The sequence below is a fragment of the Primulina huaijiensis genome, chromosome 4, assembly GCF_012295235.1.
Source record: "Primulina huaijiensis isolate GDHJ02 chromosome 4, ASM1229523v2, whole genome shotgun sequence".
NCBI lineage: Eukaryota > Viridiplantae > Streptophyta > Magnoliopsida > Lamiales > Gesneriaceae > Primulina > Primulina huaijiensis.
The window spans coordinates 3,332,947-3,355,521 of record NC_133309.1 but is presented as its reverse complement, the minus strand read 5'-3'; the positions used below and the strand labels follow the sequence as shown (position 1 = coordinate 3,355,521).

Below are 22,575 nucleotides of genomic sequence, written 5' to 3'. Positions count from 1 at the left end.
CTGCAGATCAACGAAGAATAATGCCAATGTTGTCACTGATGAAGTACATGATGCTCTGCTATTATCCATGGAAAGCCCTGTTGATTCTTGGGTTATGGACTCGGGAGCTTCGTTTCATACCACTGGCGATCGCGATGTATTTGATAATTATATCGCTGGCGATTACGGAAAAGTTGTCCTGGCTGATGGAAAACCCTTGGAAATTGTTGGTATGGGTGATGTACGGATGAAGATGTCAAATGGATCTGTCTGGAAAATCAACAAAGTCAGACATGTACCAAAATTGACACGCAATCTGATCTCGGTGGGACAGCTAGATGATGAAGGCCACAATATGACCTTCGGTGATGGTTCCTGGAAAGTAAACAAAGGAGCCATGATTGTTGCTCGAGGAAAGAAAACTGGAACATTGTATATGACTTCCAGTTGCAGAGACACATTAGCAGCTGTGGATGCTGGAGCCAATTCAAGTCTATGGCAATATAGACTTGGACACATGAGTGAGAAGGGAATGAAGATGTTGGTGTCAAAAGGAAAGCTACCAGAATTAAAGACTGTTGAACACCAACTATGTGAAAGCTGTATCTTTGGAAAGCAGAAGAAGGTGAGCTTTTCAAAAGGCGGTAGAGAACCGAAAGCAGCAAAGTTGGAGCTGGTTCATACTGATGTATGGGGACCATCTCCTGTGACATCCCTTGGAGGCTCGAGATACTATGTCACATTCATTGACGATTCGAGTAGAAAAGTTTGGGTTTATTTTCTGAAAAATAAATCTGATGTTTACGAGACCTTTAAAAGGTGGAAAGCCATGGTGGAAAATGAGACCAACTTGAAGGTGAAGTGCTTACGGTCTGACAATGGTGGAGAATATGAAGATGATGAGTTCAAGAAATATTGTGCACAGAACGGGATCAAGATGGAGAAAACCATTCCTGGTACACCTCAACAGAATGGTGTAGCTGAAAGGATGAACAGGACCTTGAATGAACGCGCAAGGAGCATGAGATTGCATTCTGGATTGCCAAAATCATTCTGGGCTGATGCTGTTAACACTGCAGCATATCTGATCAACAGAGGACCTTCGGTACCACTGGACTACAAAATACCCGAAGAGGTTTGGAGCGGCAAAGAAGTAAACCTTTCTTTCTTGAAAGTGTTTGGATGTCTATCCTATGTTCATATTGATTCAGCAAGCAGAACAAAACTTGATCCGAAATCAAAGAAGTGCTTCTTTATTGGTTATGGAGATAATGAGTTTGGTTATCGTTTCTGGGATGACCAAAATCGGAAGATCATTCGGAGCAGGGATGTAATCTTTAATGAGAAACTTCTGTACAAGGACAAGTCAGACATTGGAGCTGGAGATGAATGTCCTGAAGTCAAGAAGACTGATGAAGTGCCATTGACAAACATTCCTGTGAATGAATCGAAAACCAGTAACCAGGAAGATGAAGAAGAAACTGCACAAGATGATGACCCACAAACTCCGGTGATTGAACTCAGGAGATCTTTGAGAACCATTAGACCACCTGATAGATACTCCCCTGCACTTCACTATATTTTGCTGACAGACAAAGGTGAACCGGAGACTTATGAAGAGGCAATGCAAAATGATGATTCAACCAAGTGGGAGTTGGCCATGGAAGATGAGATGGATTCACTGTCATCCAATCAGACGTGGGAGTTGACAGAACTTCCGCAAGGCAAAAAGGCGTTACATAACAAGTGGGTGTACCGGTTAAAAGAAGAGCATGATGGTAGCAAGCGGTACAAGGCAAGACTTGTTGTAAAAGGCTTCCAACAACGGGAAGGAATTGATTACACCGAGATTTTCTCTCCGGTGGTTAAATTAACCACTATCAGGACTGTACTTGGACTAGTGGCGAAGGAAGACTTACATTTGGAGCAGTTGGATGTAAAGACTGCGTTTCTTCACGGTGACCTAGATGAAGAAATTTATATGAAGCAGCCACAGGGCTTTGAAGTACGGGGAAAAGAGAGAATGGTATGCAAACTTCAGAAGAGCTTGTACGGTCTCAAACAAGCTCCAAGACAGTGGTACAAGAAGTTTGATGGATTCATGAGTGAAAATGGATTCCTAAGGTGTCAAGCTGATCACTGCTGTTATGTGAAAAAGTTTGACGGTTCTTATATCATACTACTGCTATATGTAGATGATATGCTGATAGCTGGAGCTTGTCTGGAAGAAATTGATAAACTCAAGAAAGATTTATCAAAGGAATTTGCCATGAAGGATTTGGGTGCTGCAAAGCAAATCCTTGGAATGAGGATCTTCAGAGACCGGGTGAATGGATTCTTGAAGTTATCTCAAGAAGAGTACGTGAAAAAGGTGGTTAGCAGATTTAATATGGATGAAGCTAAATCTGTGAGTACTCCTTTGGCTAGTCATTTCAAACTAACCAAAGCACAATCACCATCGACGGAGCAGGAGCAGGCTTATATGAATAAGGTTCCTTATGCTTCTGCTGTCGGAAGCCTCATGTATGCAATGGTGTGCACAAGACCAGACATAGCACATGCAGTGGGAGTTGTGAGCAGGTTTATGAGTAATCCAGGAAAGCAACACTGGTAAGAAGTTAAGTGGATTCTCAGGTATTTGAAAGGTACTGCTAGTTGTTCTTTATGCTTAAGGAGATCAAAATTTGGCTTACAGGGTTTTGTCGATGCCGATATGGGTGGTGACCTGGATGGTAGGAAAAGTACTACTGGATATGTGTTCACATTAGGTGGTACAGTTGTAAGCTGGGTGTCTAAGCTGCAAAAGATTGTTGCGCTTTCGACTACTGAGGCTGAGTATGTTGCAGTTACAGAAGCTAGCAAGGAGATGATATGGTTGAAATCCTTTCTGGAGGAATTGAGTCAGAAGCTTGAAGATAGCACATTACACTGTGACAGTCAGAGTGCTATTCATTTAGCAAAAAATCATGTTTATCATGATAGGACAAAGCATATACAGGTTAGGTACCATTTCATCAGATCAGTGCTGGAAGATGGAGTCTTGATGCTGGAGAAGATTCCTGGAAGTAAAAATCCAGCCGATATGCTCACGAAGACGGTAACCATGGACGAACTGAAGTTGTGTTCAACTTCAGTTGGACTGCAAGTATAAATGGAGATATATGAGCTGCTGCACTGATGGTGTGAAGTCATGATTGAAATCAAGTCTTCAAGTGGGAGAATTGTTAGGTGAGACCTTAGTAAATGTGAGTGGGGCCCACATTAATTAAAATATTAAAAATAACAACATCCCACATCGGAAGTTTACAGAAATTGCTGGAGGGAATTAGTTATAAATAGAGCTCAATACCTTCAGTTATTATATCCCAAAATCAAAAGCTTTTTAGATTTGATAAAAAGAGAGTGCATAGAAAAAAAAGAGTGTATTTTTTTCTTGAGTGCGGGTATTCTCTTGTGTGAGTTAGAGAAATTATTTTCTCGGTATACTCGGGTTGGGAGTGTGAGCAATATTGAGTGTATTGGTGTATACACTTGTTGTAATATTTCTTCCGGTTATAAAAGTTGCAGTGCTCCGTGGACGTAGCCTATATTGGGTGAACCACGGAAATCTTTGTGTTCTTGTTGGTTATTTTATTCCGCATTTTTGGGTACTATTATCATCGTGGTAGGCATCGCTGCGAGGGTGTAATTCCCTAACAACTGGTATCAGAGCCTTGTTGTGAAAATTCTTAAGAATTCTGAGTATGCTCTGTGGTTGCAGCTTTGTTTGATCTTCCACATCAGAAAAGATTTTTTTAGATTTTTTGCTAAGGCTAGAGAAGTGATGGCCGGAGATGATGGATCGGGACCGGGAATCAACAAGTTCGACGGTACAGATTTTTCGTTCTGGCGGTTACAGATTGATAATACTTGGGCCTAAAAGGGATGGATTTTCCCCAATTTACAGGGAATTTTTCACGGGCTCGTTGTTATCTGTATCTCACCCAAAAACCAGACAAACATGGGTTTAAACCATAACCCTACTCTAATCATTCATACCAAACTAACTCTAATTGCGTATGATAAAAAATTTGGTTGATGAGATACTACTCTTAGGATAGTGTTGCAGTCATGTATCAAGTTGTATAAATCTCAAAATATGAGCAATATTAATGTTAATAGTGTTATTGTGACAAAACTAAATTAATTTAAATCCAATAAAATGTTAAGCTAAAATTTTAAAATCAAGAAAAAAAATATTTATCCAATTAAATTGTAAATAACCCTCTTCCAAATTATACTCAACTTGGTCGGACACATGTGAATTTCGCGTTGTCAACCTTTCAAAATATGGGTTGATTTGATTTGTGGGGTGTGATGATATTTATATATGATATAGAGATGGTAAATCAATACATGCTGATAGCTTAATAATTTATAATTCTAATCATGTTTATAATAGGAGCCAAACGTGGGAAAAAACAAAGATTTGTAATCAACAAATGTCTTATCCTTCATACCAAATGATCTCAACTTCACCAAGATTTTAATATTTAGCTTGACCAAAGCATGATCTCGTCTTGAGTTTTAATGAGCTCAATTAGATAAAAACTCATAACGATGAGTCCAAGAAAATGAATCCATACTCAAAGGTAAAAAAAAAAATTTTACGTTTTTTTACACAATTGGTGCTTTTAGCACCTGACAAGCCCGTAATATTAAAGTTTGTGTAAAAAAAATTGGCACATCTAGTGGGACCCAAAATGTTCCACCAAAGACGAGCAAATTATGAGAAAGGAAGGGGGAGTTCAAGTAGAAGATGTAAAGTTGTTCAATAGAAAAATGTAAATACGGGAGAAAACAAAGGAAGATAAATAGAAGAATTATCAAAGCTTCTGACTAATGGTATTCTAGCATATGTGAAACCAGTTGTGAGTCAAACAATTAGATATGTTAGAGCAAGTCAAGTTGTAACCAACCCAAGAAGTTAGAACAAGGTTCGAGGAGTTTTAAGGCAGGTGACATTCGCAGGCCTATCTCAATACTCTCTAGTCATGAGGAAAGTTACCCACCACCTCACAAAGAAGAAGGTATTGGACAAAGAAACCCATTTATCAAGGAAAAATAAAATCAAATAACAAATACATGAATCAGGGAAGTAAGCGACCCAAGGATCCAGGGGAGTTGCAACGCAAGTGAATCCCACCGCCAAAAAATTGTAGTCCCCAAAAAGGCGAAGGGTTCACACCACCACCAAGAAGGGATGATCATGTGCATGTAGTAAATAATCATGTATACCAACTTGGAGAGTTAAAATAGGGAGCCATGAATGGCTTCCAAGGAGTAAATGCTGATGCAAAAGCTTGGGGGCCACAACCCATCAAGGAGGAGTCGAAAAGAAAAAAGTTAATGTAAGTATCACGATTTATTTAATCATTTCACTAAATTTTGTCGTACTTCGAAGACTATTTTGTAGGAGAAAATCAACAATGTAATTCAAAAAGAAAGAAGTCATTGGTAACTATCTATTTCCTCCCATGGTCTATGGGAATGCGAATTTCTTGAATTTTAAATCATTTTTAATCAGAAAAATAAAATGAAAAAAACAGATGACTCCAAAGAATAAAATAAAGAAGTGTTAGATCCCCCAAAGAACAAATATTTGAGGCCAGTGCTAGGTATAATGAGGCAAAGACAAGCTCATTTCAGTATAATCATTCAAGAGATGGTGGGGCATCCGTGGTCTTCAGGCCGAGGTACCAACATTTCTTCAAGCGAACTATTTCAGTAAAAAAACATTCCATGGTTATCATCTCAACAAAGCCATGGAAAGCACCATATCAATGAAAGTCCTCATTTTGGATCGCAAAAGATGTGAGAAGGATATCTGATATAAGTCAAATGAACAACGTTCCATTAGAAAGAACATACGAGCATCGGAGAGGAAGGTCTATAGATTTTTCCTTCCACCAAGAGAATATTTTGATGGAATATGAAGAGTGGCCCAACATAGAAAATTTTCTAGGCCACTCACAGGAAAAGGAGGCTTCTAAGGGAAATAGTTGCTTATAGAAGGGAAGAGCTGGGTAAGTTAGAGAGTAACTCAAAATTTGGTAGGTCAACTACCAAGTATAAGTTAAGTTATGAAGAGGACGATCTACTAAGCAAAAAAGATGTCAAAAAACAAAACACATTTGATTTTTGTGTATCCAAGTTCCACATCTCGGTGGATTGCGCCACAGGAGTGGTAATACTGCCATAAAAATTGAACTTGGTAAGGAAGAGCTTGGAGAGTCAATACACAGGGAAACAAAGCAAGAAGAGTGTAATAACAATAAACTCTCCTATGGCAATTTAGGGATGATCATAAAAGAAGAATACCTGAATATGCCAAAAAAATGATTATTGAAAAGCTCAAATCAGAAATACTTTTGCACATACCGTGCTTTTTTTTATTATATGAGAAATTATGCAAAGTTTTATGTAAAGCCAGCTTTAGGGCCATCTTTATTATTATATTTTGTTTGTGCAATAAAAATTAATGGGATGGATCAACATGCTATCCAAAAATGACTAGCATATACATTTTGTTTGGGAGTTGAAATCTAATGGACAAATGTAAAAAAAATAAAAAATGACAAGGCATAAATAAACGAAGAGTTGGTTCTTGGTTTATTATGAAGTCATTCTGCGTGAATAGGTCTTGGAATACTGTGGTATGTGATGGATTTTTATGTTTGAAGATTTGATGTGAAGTTGGCCATGAGGTCACTTTTATCGAATTGGATGTATTTTGATTCATTATGAAATAAATTGAAAAAATACTAAGAAAATGAGAGTTTTAGGCCAATTCATGGCTTTTACTAGAAATGGAAGAAGGTTGTCGGCTCAAGATATAAAAACCACCAACTCATGATCATGTCCCAAAAATCCATCAACATCCAAAAGCAACGATTAAATTGGGGAAGTTTGAGGGCTCCAAAACTCTTTTGTCAAAAAAGTTCAAAAGTAATTTTGCATTGGTTGACTATCAATTCTTGATGTCCTACCACACAAAAGGTGCATAAAATATAAATATTTAAAGCAGTTATTTCCCAAGATGAAAAATCATGAGCAGAATGAAGGCGTTGCAGTGGTAAGTCCTAGCCAACAAATGGTTTATGGTGGAAATGGATATGGGATTTACTCAATAGAAGTGGGAGAGTCCATAGCCTTTAGGCCGGGAAACCAACACTTCTAAAAAAGAACCAGGAATTCAAATCCAAATAATCAAATTGATAATGAAGGAGAGAAACACTACCATGGGGAGTCATCTTCCTGAGGATCAAAGATGCACCTGCACTTGAAGGATGTATCATATTATGGACCAGATAAGTCGGAACACTTGATAAAGAATATGAGCAAGAAATGCATAAATAATAAATATTTAGAGTCATACTTTCCAAGTATGAGAGAAGAGAACGAACAAGTGAATGAGTAAAGAAAGTATAGAGGTTTTATCGAGAGGAGAGTTGGCTTTATGGTCACTTTGATATATATCACTATTTTTGTTATTATTACTTTAATGTTACACAATATTGTGGATAAAGTAAGGAATACAAAAACTTTTCCGAATTGATTAATTATTTGAATTGTAACAATTTAAGGGATGGGCCCCCGACTGCCTGAAAAGAGATTTTATCAAGTGGGGAGTTGGCTCTGTGGCCACTTGTGCACATATTTATGTTTGATGTTGTTGTTATGTTTATTGAATATTATGAAAGATCATGGATAAAGTAAGATATATAGCAACTTTTGTGAATTTGTTGTTTTGCTTGAACAGTGATAGCCCAAAAGGTGGGCCTCCGAGCTACATGAAAAGAGTGACATAGGGAGACATGGAGGTGGAGAGTAAGGCTTGTGTGCCCAGTTCTAAGACAAATAAAGAATAAGAAAAAGTAGAATGGAAAGACTGCAGATCAGCATGTTGTTCTTTAAAGTTTTATTTGAAATAAAGTAGGTTTTTTTAGTCACTTTCGTATATACGGTGTTCTTCGTTTTAAGATATTACTGAAAATAGGTCGTAAGGCCACTATTATAAATATTTATTTTTGGATAGAGATGTTTGCATGAAGTTGAGCATTAGACCACTTTTATCGGATTCAATGTGTTTTGATTCATTATGGAATTAATTCAAGAAATAATCACAAGTGGTGAGTCTTTAGGCTAATATATGACTTTACGGAAATTGGATAAAAATGCGTAAGTTTAATTAGCTCAAGATGTAATAATCAACAGAACAACTCCTTTCTAACATCCAATACCCCATTTAAACCCATCTCCACAACTCAACTAACATCTAACAACCACAATATCAAACTAATAGTAATCAAACACAAAGTGGAGCCACCGCATGCAAGAGTAATAAATCAAAATATATTTGGGGAAAGGGCCCAAGTGAAGTACAATGCATAGAGATGTATACGAGAAAATGGCCTAACTGGAGTGCAATATATAGACATGTATGTGGAAAATGGGTTTGACTGAAGTACAATGTAGACATGTATGTCGGGTTAGTCGCTGGTAAAGTGGGAGTTGGACTTGTAGACGCGACTCAGAAAAAGCAAGCGCATCGGCAGTTGGCTCGTATTGTGATGGAGGAACGAAGGTTAGGTGCAAGAAAGCATAAAACGATGGCTAGGTGTCGCGCATAAAGGAGGAACACAACTAGTTGGTAGCTCATTGCAGCAGACGCAACTTGGTTAGGAAGGACCGCATGACTGAAGTAGAAGCGGCGATAGCTAGGTGTTAGACGATGACAACAATGATAGTCAATGGTGGTTACCGACCTAGAGTGAAGTTTTGGTGAGTCTAGGTGATGGAGCAATAATAACGTTTGAAAAAAGTTGTGCAAAAAATTGGTGAACAAAAAAAGAAAGAAGTAGACATTTGAAATTTTGAATTTGTCATGCTGATTAGAATGAGGACCAGCATTTCTCTTTTCAAAGTCACAATCCAATTTGGAATGAAATGTTGGCTTAATGGCTTTGTGAGAATGGTAGTGGGCTTTGATAATTAAAATAAATTTGATTTAGATTAGAAAACTTGTATACATATATTTTGGTCTAATGAACCAATGCTTGCAGGGCATTTGCGCAGGCATTGGTCAGAACTAAATTTTAGTTATGCCCAAACTGGTGCCCTAGATGGATGTAGAAGCTAGAAGATCAGATAGAGATCCAACCAATTCAAATTTTTGAATCATATGGCGTGTAGATAGGGAAGATCGGGGGAAGATTAAGGGAGTTAGGAAACTACTCGAGATATGAAGAAAAAGAAGATTGGTACAAGGGACAAAAAACACAACTCAATCACACAAAATCTACAAAACATTCTGCAAAATTTTAGTCTTTCATCTTCATGTGTTTTCATGTTTTTCAATCTATTTTCAAGTATTTTACGTTTTTTTCATTTCAGATTTTAGTATATTGTGCATATTTTGTGATCTGTAAATATATAATAATGACATGAGTTTATTTATTCAATTTTCAAATTAGTTTAATTTATTTTTAACGTCATATCAAATTTGAATTTGAGATTCACTTTCGTTTGCTCCGTAGAAGTTATATTTTTACACTTTTTTAAACAAATGGACGTTTCTAGATATTGAAATTTGTGCAAGCAATACTATAAATATTTCTTTATATTCAGATTTTCAAAAAAAATCACTCCAAAACATATATAATTTGGCTTGAAAAAAAACAGACGTAATTTAAAAATAAATTTTAAGGCAAATTCCAGATCTCAAAGATTATTTACTTAAATTATACTCCAAGGTCTTCACATTCTCGTTACAAACTCCAGCTTGCATCAACCAAGACTCGTGCATTTGATCTTCGGAGAACTCATCGTGTTTGTTAATTTGTTGCCTGCAGAAAATCGTCGGACGGATCGGTGTGCCCGATATCTAGGCCTTCGATTTTTGCTCACGGTAATGGGTTTCATTGTTTTGATATGTATCCGTTCGTCGAATTGGTTTTGAATTTATGATTTGTTCTCTGTTTTAGATTCATGTTTTCTCTTCTGGGTTCTACGCGTATGTGTTGTAGGTGAAATGGGATGATATCAGTTTTCGAAGCCATAACAGGAAAAATAGAAGTTTAATTTTAATTAAATACTTCGAGTGTTATTTCGTTCTTTAAATAATTTTGTTGCTATGAGAACGCGGTGAATAAAAATGTATACTTTATGATGTTAAAGTCAATTTTTCTAAATGCTACCCATGTGAGTGGGGTGGCAGCCAGTGTTATGAAAATGAACAGGAACTGATAGAAATAAGCTCTGATTTGTTTTAATGAAGGATGTTGCTCATGAGAAAGAATATGTTGACATCTTGTGTTTGTTATTTTTGTGCGCGGACTTCTCAAAATGCGGAGTGTACCACATCAATACCATTTGGTGTCATTGATATAATAAGAAAATCCCTCAAAATGCTGAGTGTGCCGATGATGTTAAATGTTTTAAGGCAACTTGGATACACATGGCATGTGCTCGGTCACTGAATGTATTTGGAATCTATTCTATTGAATCTTGTTTCTACTTTAGTTGGGATAAATCTGTTGCTTCTGAAACTTCCTAGTTATTTATTTGTTATAACACTGTTGCCTGTCTAACTTGTATGAAGTGGGCAAACATGATGTATAAAGCAGTAAGCTTGCTCTCGTGTTGTCCAGTAAAAAAGAACAACCATCTTAAGGTATTTGTAAGAGCGAGAATTAAGATAAGAAGGATTGAATCAACATTATGATCTAGCCGTCAATGTTGCTTCAGATATTGAATGATAACTTTAGGACATTTAGTTGATGTTTTCCTGCTTTATTAAATTTTTTATCCAGCCTAAGTTGCAGCCTCAGCCAGAAAATAAACGTTCTCGAGAATTTTAACTTCAGTCCTTAATGTTCAATCTTTACCCTTTTGTAGCCAATAGTTTATGGTTTGATGCTTTATTCTAGTTTTACTAAAACTACATGGACACCCATTTTATCTTTTTCTTCAGTCGTGGTCTTTCGATACACCCTCAAACTTTTGAATTCAGTAACCTTCCTCACCTCGTAAGTTTGGAGGTCTAGCGTATGATGCTACCTGTTTTATATGCAATTCTTGAAGTTGGGCGTGTTTTATTTGATTTTGGTAAGTGAGGATATGTCTTCTACGAACTGTTATTTCCTGCCATGTGTTTTTCCTCTGCCATTTTAAATTGATGATGTGTTTATGTCAGGATCTGATATCATCCTCAAGGTATCGGCGACCTGGGAAATAGTACATAAGAAAGTGTTTTGCTTGTATAAAATCGAATGAAATGAAAGGTTTGAGCTCACCATTGAACAGCACGGCAATTTTACCATCCCCAGTTCTGCTGTGGAGATTCAAGGTAGCACTCTTATTGTTTTCATAGAAACACTAATTGTTTAGCTGAGAAATGAGAAATTGCGGTACAAAGAACAACCATGAACTTTCCAAGTGTTTTTTTTTCTTTTCATTTTTGTTAATCTTTGTTGACTTTATCTAAAATTATTTATCATAAAGTAAAAGGTGTTGAGGGGCAATGCATAATCTATTTGTTCAAATTTGTTTTTGCTGTTTGAATGGGAATCAACCGAAAAAAGAGAATAAATTTTTAAATAAAATAGATGGAAAATCGTTGAATTGCGACAATGAAAATTTGTATTCAGGTAATGAACGGAAACAAGATCTATTTGTGCACTAATATTATCCTTATTGTGCAAAGTGTGTACTATAAGGTTTATTTTCTGTTTTCTTCTTTTACTGTGGTATATAAACGTTCCCTGTGATAAATGCTGAAGTATGGTTATTATTTGACTCTGGTCGAAAAGCATTTTTGAAATGTTTTGTTTGATAAGATTAAGTTGCTTGGTGATTATTTTGGAGATTTTCTGGCCTTGGGTACTTAAATGTCTTGTTTGGATCTTGTTGTCTGCTTTTCTTGCTAACTGTAGAATTCTTGCGCAATTTAAGTTATACACTTTTGGCAATAGACTGAGTTTTTCGCTATGCCTTCTTTACGGTCTTCAATTTTGATTAAGTGATTGTTATCTCAACACACAGGGCTATTTATGGTTCCAATTTATGTTTTATCATTTTGTTTATGGAGTTGACTCAAATCATTCACTTTCGCTTTCACTGTCTTTATGATATTTTACCACAACTTAAGTTTAATTTCATAAGCTTCTGGTAAGCATGCGATGTTTTTTAACTCTCTTGGATTAAAGTTATATTCTTTTCTGCATGTTGAAAATTTTAACTCATTCTGATGTGTAGGTTCTCTTATTTATCTTATGGGGATTCAGTTGTTGCAAGGTCAGCTTCCATACTCTTTTGATAATGCATTTAATGATTCTTTTTATTCATATAATGCAAATATATGGCATCTTTACCTACCTGTTCGGCTTGGGGTTGTCTAATTCTTATTTGGAAGTGGAAACTATTGGAATTTTGCATGGGAAACAATCTATTTCCAGTTGGCGCATTATGAATGGTTACACTCTAAATGTGCAGATTGGATGGGATTCGGTTATGAGAATGAACACAGACCTGAGAGATTTATTTTTATACGAGGCTTTTTTGTATTATAATCCACTTCTTCTTGTGGTAAGTTAAGCTTTATTAGTTTGTTTTGAGCTAATATATGGATTCTGAAACAAAGCATTGCCATTTGAGTTGCATTATCATGTATTAACTCCTATTTCTGTTTTAACACTGTTATTTTTTGTTTCTCGTAGACCATGATGGTTTGGCTTTGGGGAATATGTTTATGGGTTTTTTCCCAGGCTAATGTCGGTTATGCTAAAATTTTTGACTTAGATCCAAATCATCTCACTCATCGAGAAATATGGAAGGTATGCATTGTTGTGAAATTTCATTGATTTGTGCTCTGGCCATTTATTGACCCCCTGTCTGTGCCCCGTAAATGTAGCTGAACCTGTGTATCTCTAGGCTGATATTGTACACATCTTTAACTTAATATCTGAACCTTCTTTTGATTGACCATACTTGTTCTTCTCTATGCATTCTGCTGGATCTTCTACATAGGAACTTTATTTCTTCTCATTGCGTTCTGCTCTTTTTTTATCGTTCCATAACTTGTGTAAATACGACAAAGTTTGGTCTTCATATGGACTTGAATTTATAATTCCCAAAATTCAGTAGAAAATTGTCTGCAAACTGCAAATAATTCAAAATTCTGTCTCTATATGTCTGTTTCTCTACTTCAAATTTTATTATCATGTTACCCATAAACCATTTAACATTGCAGAGTGCTACCTGGATGACGATCATTGTCCCAACTAGCATGACAGCATATCTATATCTTTATTCACATGGAGAAGTTTTATTGGCTGCATTCCAACCAGTGTAATAGATAACTCCTCTTCTTCAATTCATTTTGATGCTTCATCCATTTCAGATACCTCTTGCTAATGATTTGATTGTATATCAAATATGATGAATTTTTTGGAGCTCTAATTTTTAAGCACATTTCTATATTGCATTTGTTTTGCCACATAGCTTGAAAGGGAAAAGAACCAGGGACACTAGAACCATTTTCAAAAAGATATTTTAAGTATGTTTCTATTTGCATTTGTGTTGTCACATAGCTTGAAAGGGAAAATGAATAGGGACACTAAAACCATTTTCAAAAGAGATCATTTAGCAACTCTTCAAATCGATAGCGGACCTTTTAGACGGTTTGAGAAGGAAAAATAACTGGATACGCAAGAAGTATGTTCATAAAGGATATTCTGGCGACCATTTGTTGTGAAAGCAGAACTTTTTTGGCTAACACGACCCCTTTCTGTCCCTTGTATCTTCCTTTCATATGTTGACAATGGTCAGTTAAATGACAACTCCCATACCTAACCGGGCCATATCAAAATCTTCTATATGCATTTTCTTCTTCTGCAAATTGAACGAACATGATATGACTAATTTGATCAATTGATTTTTGCTGAAATTTTTCTGCACTTTGATCTTTTCAAGTAAAATAGGAGTACATGTGGTAGGAAATCATTAAATTAAAATTTATAGATGTATTTGGCCATCTATTGCTTCATAATTGTGGTCTAAATGTTTCTCGGTCGATATAAATCAATGGACGACAAGAGGAATAAGAGAAAACTTTATTCAGTTTATTCATGCATAAACAAGGCCAGTGTAGAGTACACTTAAATAGGCAAACACCACAAAATCATATAAAAATAAAATCCCAATATATTGGGATAATATCTTGGCTTACTAAACTTAATCAAATCAATTATTATTGATTTTATCAAATCAAGGAATATTATTCTAATTGATTCTATCAAATCAACACTCCCCTAAGTTGGTGCAAAGAAGTCCATCATGTCCAACTTGCTCACTTGTTCTTCAAAGAGTTGTCTTGACAGGCCCTAAGTTAGGATGTCTGCAAGTTGCAGTGTGCTTGGAACAAATGGCATGCAAATAAGTCATTCGTCAAATTTCTCTTTTATAAAGTGTATGTTGATTCCAATGTGTTTGGTCCTTTCATGAAAAAATGATTGTGAACAATGTTGGTCGCTGCTATATTGTCACAAAACAACTTTAACGGAAAATTCACTGCCTCTTTAACTCATCCATGAACCTTTTTAACCATAAAAATTCTCAAACTCCTTGAGCCATGGATCTAAATTCAAGCTTCTGCACTACTTCTTGCAACAACATTTTACATTTTACTTCTCCAGCTTACCATGTTACCCCAGATTAATGTATCTGAAGCTGATATATGGTCAGTGATTGATCCAGCCCAGTCAGTATCAGTGTACAATTCAATTTCTTTCTTCTCACTTTTTTCAAAAAAAAGTCTTTTTCCTGGTATCCTTTTTAGATACCGCAGAATCCGATATACGTCGTCAAGATGTTCTTCATACGGTGAGTGCATGGATTGACTTACAACGCTTACAGCGAAAGCAATGTCTGGTCGGGTATTAGATAAATCAGTCTTCCAACCAATCATTGATATCTCCCTTTATCGACCGGAGGGAACATGACACGACAATTAAGATCAGTAGTTAATTTACCTATAGACGATAAAGTATATGATAGAAAGGAACATGCAACACATTTTTATGTGCCAAAGAAGTAGAGATGGTAACGGTTCCTTTCCCGGCACCAGGAGAAAAAGAACCATCAACAATTTTAACCTTTTGATTCTTGGCAAAAGGAATATAGGAGGAAAAAAATTGTGAGGTACCTGTCATATGATCCGTAGCACTTGAATCCAGTATCCACTAGCTATTACGAATCGAAGTTACAATGTTTGGAAGAGATACCTGTTTGGGCTAGTGAACATGAAGGATTGGAGGGGTTCGAGCGAGTTTGAAACAATTGGTACATGTGATCCAGTTGATTCTTTGTGAAAAGAAGAGGTTCTGAGGAAGATGGTAGTTGTCCAGAGTCAATACTACTTGTTTGAAAGGCGCATCTATTGCTATCATCCCTGTTGGTATTGCTGTCTGTCTCTTTTTTAGATGGGTGGCTTTCCTGTGTTTTTGCCAACAAGTATCGATGGTATGCCATAGATTGTTGCACTCTTGTAAAAGGGTTTTGATTTCCCACTCTTTCGGTCCTCATAGATGTTATTGTTCCTGTTAATCATTGCAGTGCTTTTTGTAACTGTCGGCAAATCAATGGAATTTGGTAGCATCACATGGCCTTTTCCCTACGCACTTGAGAGAAGACTTCACAAATGTTTGGAAGAGCGTTGCGGCCAAGTATGCGGCCACGAACCTCGTCCAGTTCTTTATCCAGACCAGCAAGAAAGACGAACACACTGTTCTTTGCCTTCTTTTTTCATACTGAATGATGTTCTTTCTACTTTCTCATTCCTCCACTTCAAAGAGATCCAACTCCTGCTGGAGAATCATAAACTCATTGTAATATCTTGTAACATCATGAGATCCTTGTTGTATCCTCCACGTGCGAGTGTTAAGCTCGTATAGTTGAGAGTAATTTTCCAGATCTGAGTATGTCTGTCGAATAGCCTCCCACACTTCTCGAGCTGTCGGAAGAAACATAAACGGTTTTTTGATCGCGGGTTCCATTGAGTTGATCAACCATGATGTGACCAAGGAATTTTCAGATCGACATTGTTTATATTTTGCATCAATCGAGGGTGGAGGCTTCACCTCTCCGTTCAAATAACCTGATTTTCTTTTGTCGTCGATAATAAGACAGACATATTGTGCCCATTCAAGATAATTCCTCCCATTCAATACGTAAATCGTTATTTGAAAGGAGGCTGTATCGGAGAAGGCAATGCTTGAAGGAGGTTGAGATCTGTCCTCCGATGTGTTACCACCTCCGCTTGTGGCAGAAAAAGCAGATCCGGCCCCAACCATAGCTGCTTTGAAGTTCATGACCAATCATCGGTCTCTTATTTCTTGTAGAAATAAATGAACGACAAGAGGAATAAGAGAACTTTATTCAGTTTATTTCTGAATTATACAAGGCTAGTGTAAAGTACACTTAAACAGGAAAACCACAAAATCATATCAAAATAAAACCCCAATAGATCTTGGAAGATATCTTGCCTTACTAAACTTAATCAAATCAAATATTATCCTAATTGATTCTATAAAATCAACCAATATTATCCTAATTGATTCTATCAAATCAACAGATGTGAAGAGTTGCTTAAATATCTTTTAACATGTTTTTTTCTCATGTATGATTGTAAAATTTGTGCTGTGAATCACACCTGGTTTTTGTCATGTTCCGCACTTCCTATCATATAATATATTGCTGTAATAACCTTTACGGTGGGAACTGCAGATACTCTTGTATGCAGCTGTTGCAATGATCCTCATATTTCCATTTGATATATTTTATTTGTCATCTCGGTACTACTTCTTGCGGACCATTTGGCGGATAGTGTTCCCATTGCAGGCAAGTTTGGTGCCTTGATAACTTATGGTGCATATCCTATCCATTTTGTTGGTTTGAGAAAAAATAGGAAGAAAATAAGCCGACTTTCGTATTTGTTGCCATATCAAATTAAGTTAATTTTTACTGGTAACAACTAACACATTTTGTAGGTATTATGCATTTTGTGAAGCCGAGGTGCAATTTCTGGACTTAGGAACTCGTGTCTAGTTTCTAGGGGAACATATCTTTGTTGACTTGCTACTTGTGTAATAGTACATTGAAACTGTATTGAATTTTGCAACCAGACCACTCAATTTGGGACCTTTTATCCCAAAGTTTTTGATTGGGATGTTGATCGTTATTCTTTTTCTTGAAAGTCATTCTTTATAATGTGGTAAATACTTTCAATTTTTGATGAGTTATGCGATGCCTAAAAATAAGTTTCTGGTCACACTTGTATTCAAATATGCGTATGCGGGTGCTTTCACAGTCTTGTACCCCTCAACCTCCTAAACATTCATTACTTCATATATTAGATTTTCGTTATACTTTTCATTACTTTTGTTGGTGTCTTTCTTGTATTTTTTACAGAGTATTTCCTTGTAAATGTTTCCTTCCTGGAATTCAAGTGTATAACAAATGATAGTCGATACCCTTTTGGTGGCAACAGGCTAGCAACCTCAACTTGCCTTCCAGTATATGTAGCCCCTATTAAACCCCTCATTAACAAATTCCATTCCATCCACTGCTTCCGTTGTTCATATACTTATATAATTTGCGACCGTTGCCTTTTTTATTACCTACCTCAATCCAAACTTTTATCCAGATGAGAATGTACCACTCCAAGCCTATCGGTGCTATGCCACCTTAAACCTTCTCCTGCTTTTTTGAAGTGCTAGCTGGTTGACTATGTCCAGAGTTTGCTATGCTTCTTATGTCACAAATTATATTGTAATCTTAGTTAAATTCAATGTTCTCTTTCATCTAAACTGAGATATATAGCTTCTAGATACTTGAAATTTTTAATCATCTTTTTTACTTGTGAACTTTCATTTTGTGTGCGCAGGCTATAACGTTTGCTGACTTCTTTTTAGCAGATATATTCACTTCTATGTCAAAGGTACTATCTGTTATCGTTTTTGCTAAGATTATATTTAACATAAAAACATGTCCCTGTGTATACCTGTGATTTATTTTCATCTTCTAATGATGATCTTATTTAAATGGGTAATCAGTTTTCTAAATTCTCAAACCTTGCTAATAATATTTGTTCCTTTGTTAATTTTTCTTGGGTGCAGGTTTTCTCCGACCTGGAGCGTTCAGTATGTCGAATGGTCCATCGCCAGGTCATCTTTTCTATAATTTCGAACTTTTTTATCTTGTGATGTTTCCGACTTTGGTTGGAAGGATTATGCCTATTGTCTTGTCTTGTGACTACGAGGATTTGTTTAGACAGTAAGAATGTCAGATTTCTGGCAGCCCAAGATATTTCTTGCTTTGGTTGAACTAGTTTCTAAAACTGCATGCTTCAGCAATTTTCGTGTCAGATTCAATGTGTAACTTGATTGAATGTTGTTTCTTTGTTTACACAATTTCTAATTCAAGCACCTAAATTTTCCTTTAAAGTTACCTTTTCTAACAAATTATCTCTTAGAGCATGCAGGTTGCTACTGTTGCATGGTTTGAGGCGGATTCTGTTTGTGGAAGCCACTCTGTTGCGATACCCATTGTTCTAGTTTTGCCTTACATTTTTCGTCTCTTTCAGTGTCTTCGGCAGTACAAAGATACTAGAGAGAGGACAACTCTTTTAAATGGTACATTGTGGCCCTTGCCTCTATTTCATTATGAGATCAAATTTGTCGTAGTGATTGTATGAATGGTAACTGATCGAGTACCAGCTGGTCTTGATGTTTTCTTTAATTTTTCATATCGGTTATATTTGATCTGTTTTACCTGTATGGTCGAGCCTTTCACAGTTGCACATCTCTTTGTTCATCGAACGATAAGAAATGATTGATCTGACACATCAAACTACTAAATAATGTAGGAATTCGAAAATTGTGGAATTCCTTTTTGTGGTTGCAACTTAGGTTGTGCTTGGATAGATGGATTTGAGATGACTTATTTCAAATCCATTGATTTCAGATTCCTTGTGTTGCATCAGAAATTTGACAAACCATGTGATTAAATGAACCTATATGAGGATCCGCTCCACAAGTAACTCATATCGAGAACTAGTAAGGATTTTCTTGATATCATAAACATAACCATATTATGTAAGATAGCTTGAAAAAATAAGTTAGTGATATCAAAGTTATTCTTCTAATTAGGTCAATCAACCTTGCGATATCATTATCTCTAACCACATTAATAGAAATTGGACTTGTGTTAATGTTATTATTCTACATTGTCGGGCATGCAATAAAGATTCTCAATCAAGATGTATTGTTATTCCTCTTATGATCTTCTTGATTTTTCCCTGATGCTTCCAAAATTTCTGGGTTTTGGTTCCTTTCTCTGTGATCATCATCCCTATTAAATATGGCTTAGGAGGCCTGATTGAATCGTGAATCTAGGCCCTTCTGGAGTTGATTTGGTTTATATTAACTTGTTGATTTATGTGGTTTTTGTTTGATCAATCAATAAATAGAGCTACCTATGCTTTCAGCCTTGAAGTATTCAACGGCAGTGCCAGTTATTTTTCTGTCAGCTCTAAAGTATCATGTGTTTCCTAACAAATGGACGGATATTTATCGGCCTATGTGGCTTCTGTCGGGTATATTGAACTCTTTGTACTCATTCTACTGGGATATAACTCGAGATTGGGATTTGAGGTACATCTGTTAAGAAACTGACTGGTTTCATTGATTTTATTATTATTATTATTATTATTATTATTATTATTATTATTTTCAATTGATCTGGTTTTAATTCAGCTATTATTTTGTTGGAAAATGTCATATTTTCTTTGTAATTTGAGGAATTACTGATTTATGTTATTTAATTGTTTACCAGTTGTTTCACTCGAGTTTTCAAGTTCAGCAGACCGCATTTCTTGTCCCACTTGTTATATGGACGGACATGGGTAAAGCAATACTTGCCTTCTGCTTCTGTCTGTGTTTTGAAAAATGAAGTTGATATATGGATTGGTTACAGAGATTTCATTTCCCTGCTTTAATGCCTGTAATATGCTTCTGCTATTGCTCATCAATTGGATGTTCCCCATATTTCATGCACTGGTTGAATGTTCCCATGCTTCGGACAGGAGGATTTGTTCAGTTGAGAAAAATAGTGTGACACTGGCTGCTACCGACCAAAAATACACTTGACTGAATGCTTTCCATTTCCTAAAATCACTAATCTGTTATATGATGAAACACCTGGTTTTGATCTCTATTTGATTTATGTGAGTTCAATATTTGTCAAGTTACTTTTGGTTCTCGTAATCCGCAGGTTTACTTTTGGGTGATTGGAAGCAATCTCATCCTACGATGCACATGGACGTACAAGCTGTCGGCTCATCTTCGCCATAATTACATCACTGTTTTCGCAATATCGGCCCTGGAGATGCTTCGACGCTTCCAATGGATTTTCTTTCGTGTTGAAAATGAGTGGAACAAGATGAACTCGAAGTCTTCTCATGTTCAATTATCTATGCTTGACATTCCAAATGAAGAAGAGAAACTACTCAATTCCAACAGTCATAATGTATAGGTCGACTGGGATATTCATCCCAAGCAGGGAAACAGGAACCCCTTCCATTTTTTGAATATCTTTCTTTAATAATATATAGATAGCGTTGAGGAGTATGATTTATCTACAAAAAGAAAATTGGTTGATAGACGAAAATCTTTACGGCTCTGTTCAAAGGACTCCGTCGTGCGCATACATGAACGTGCATGGTTCGGGTTGTCGATTTTGAGCTCTGAGTATCAGCATTTTATCATGTAGCCATTGTGTGCAACGTAGAGTGACATGTTTTAGATTTTTTTAGTTAAGATGTCAAATGACCGAATGAACTTAGTCCAAACATCCGAACCAAATTTCACTCACTACAAAAAAAACGTTGTGTGACGAAACAAAGCTATATTTTCTCGATTAAAATTAAGACGGTTTTTTAAAATCCGTCGCTATTACGAGCAGTACAATCTTTGCTTTATTTTTTTGTTAAAATTGCTAAATCGTAAAATTTTATTCTCATTGAAACCAAATCATTATTAATTCTCTAGTTTAATTTTTTTTAAAAAAATTGCAAGTAGCCTAGCTGCAAGTCGGATGAAAAAAATCAAAATCAATCTTTTATTAATTCAATTAAATAAATAAAGTAAGTAAGATAAATATATGGTTGAAATAACATTACATGTTTATTTATTGTAGGAATGATCAAATTTTTTTATTAACCGCCTGAACCGAATTGCACCGCACCGTTTTTCATAATATTTTATAAAAATCGCGATTAAAATTATTAATCATAAACCGCACCGCATACGCGGTTCGGTTATTTTTTTTCCAAGAATCGCACCGCCTAAACCGCTTGCAATAATATTTGACCTAGATTTATAATAATTTGTAAACAATATATTCAAATAAAGAAGTCATCATTCATTATATCTCAACTCTCTTCAAAATTATAATTCTTACAAATAAAACTTATCTTCTTCTTAATTATTCTTCATATTAGTATTTTATTAGAGTATTTATTTCTTTTGCTACGATATTTTGTTTGAATATGAAAATTAAAAAAATAAAATAGTGTAAATATCATTTTTGTTGTGAGTGTGTTGTGTTAAATTATTAACTTAGTTTTGAATCTTGATTATTGTTTTATCTATTTTTATCTTTATATGCTTTGAACTACATTTTATATTTGAAGACAATATATTATTCTTGTTTTCAAATAAATTAGAATAAGTGTTTTAATATTTTTCATTAAAAAAAACCGTAAACTGACCGCAACCGCTCAAAACCGCTCAAAACCGTAAAGCTAATTCTTCATGTAAAACCGCGATTATTTCAAAATACTAATCGACCGCATATGGCAATTCGGTTTGAATTTTTTTTAAAAAAAACCGAAAATCCGCACCGTGATCACCCCAGTAGAACCTTCCTTGCATGGATTTTTGGGTAATTTGAGCATACCACGTTTTCAAAACTGCATCCACCCACGAACCCCTTCGTTTCAAATTTGCCAATGCCTTAAGATTTCTCGCAGCTGCATTAAAACAAAAAATCGATTTTTTTGTAAAATTCTTTTTCTAAATTCTTCTTGATTTCAGTGTTGTTTAGTTATACATGTTTCCATTGTTATTCTGTTATGTGATGGTTCCCAATTCATATCATACTGTTTCTTTAGGGTTCCTGTGGAGGGATACATGTTGGTTGCAAGTGCGACATTTTGAGATATATATGTGAAAATAAAGAACAAAATTGGATACTGAGATTTACGTGAAAAACTCTTAAAAATTATTATAGTAAAAACGACGGTCAAGATGAAAAGAATTTTATTATAATATTTTGTACGTTACAACATTTCACTGTGTTTTCAAAGAGAATACATACTCTTAATATAAGAGAACATACATCTGGTAAATATTATAGAATAAAACTCTCAAATAAGAATGCTATGATATGGAAGAAGAATTGAAAACTGGATGTACTCAACTGATGGAGGAAAACTCT

At 35.7% G+C, this 22,575-nt stretch overlaps 1 protein-coding gene across 2 annotated transcripts; it reads left to right on the top strand.

Annotated features, from left to right (window-relative positions):
- Positions 1-9,719: 9,719 nt before the first annotated feature.
- On the top strand, positions 9,720-20,866 carry LOC140975246 (uncharacterized). 2 transcript variants are annotated; one of them, XM_073438842.1, is made up of 13 exons: positions 9,720-9,928; positions 11,216-11,368; positions 12,277-12,315; positions 12,514-12,606; positions 12,738-12,854; positions 13,271-13,366; positions 16,804-16,917; positions 17,963-18,016; positions 18,195-18,242; positions 18,560-18,710; positions 19,565-19,730; positions 19,912-19,981; positions 20,350-20,863. In XM_073438842.1, exons 2-13 carry the CDS (start codon positions 11,297-11,299, stop codon positions 20,608-20,610), a joined length of 1,281 nt encoding a protein of 426 aa, XP_073294943.1. In that variant the 5' UTR covers positions 9,720-9,928; positions 11,216-11,296; the 3' UTR covers positions 20,611-20,863. The 2 variants fall into 2 exon arrangements, with proteins under 2 accessions (XP_073294943.1, XP_073294944.1); XM_073438843.1 differs by lacking the exon at positions 9,720-9,928 and adding an exon at positions 10,862-11,127 and having other exon boundaries at positions 20,350-20,866.
- Positions 20,867-22,575: the final 1,709 nt, after the last annotated feature.

Bases quoted from the DNA above. Each gene is read 5' to 3' on its own strand.
- LOC140975246 (XM_073438843.1), top strand. From the start codon at position 11,297: ATGAAAGGTTTGAGCTCACCATTGAACAGCACGGCAATTTTACCATCC. The intron at 12,316-12,513 runs GTCAGCTTCCAT...CTAAATGTGCAG, and splicing joins GGGGATTCAGTTGTTGCAAG to ATTGGATGGGATTCGGTTAT. The intron at 18,243-18,559 runs GTCATCTTTTCT...TAGAGCATGCAG, and splicing joins GTCGAATGGTCCATCGCCAG to GTTGCTACTGTTGCATGGTT.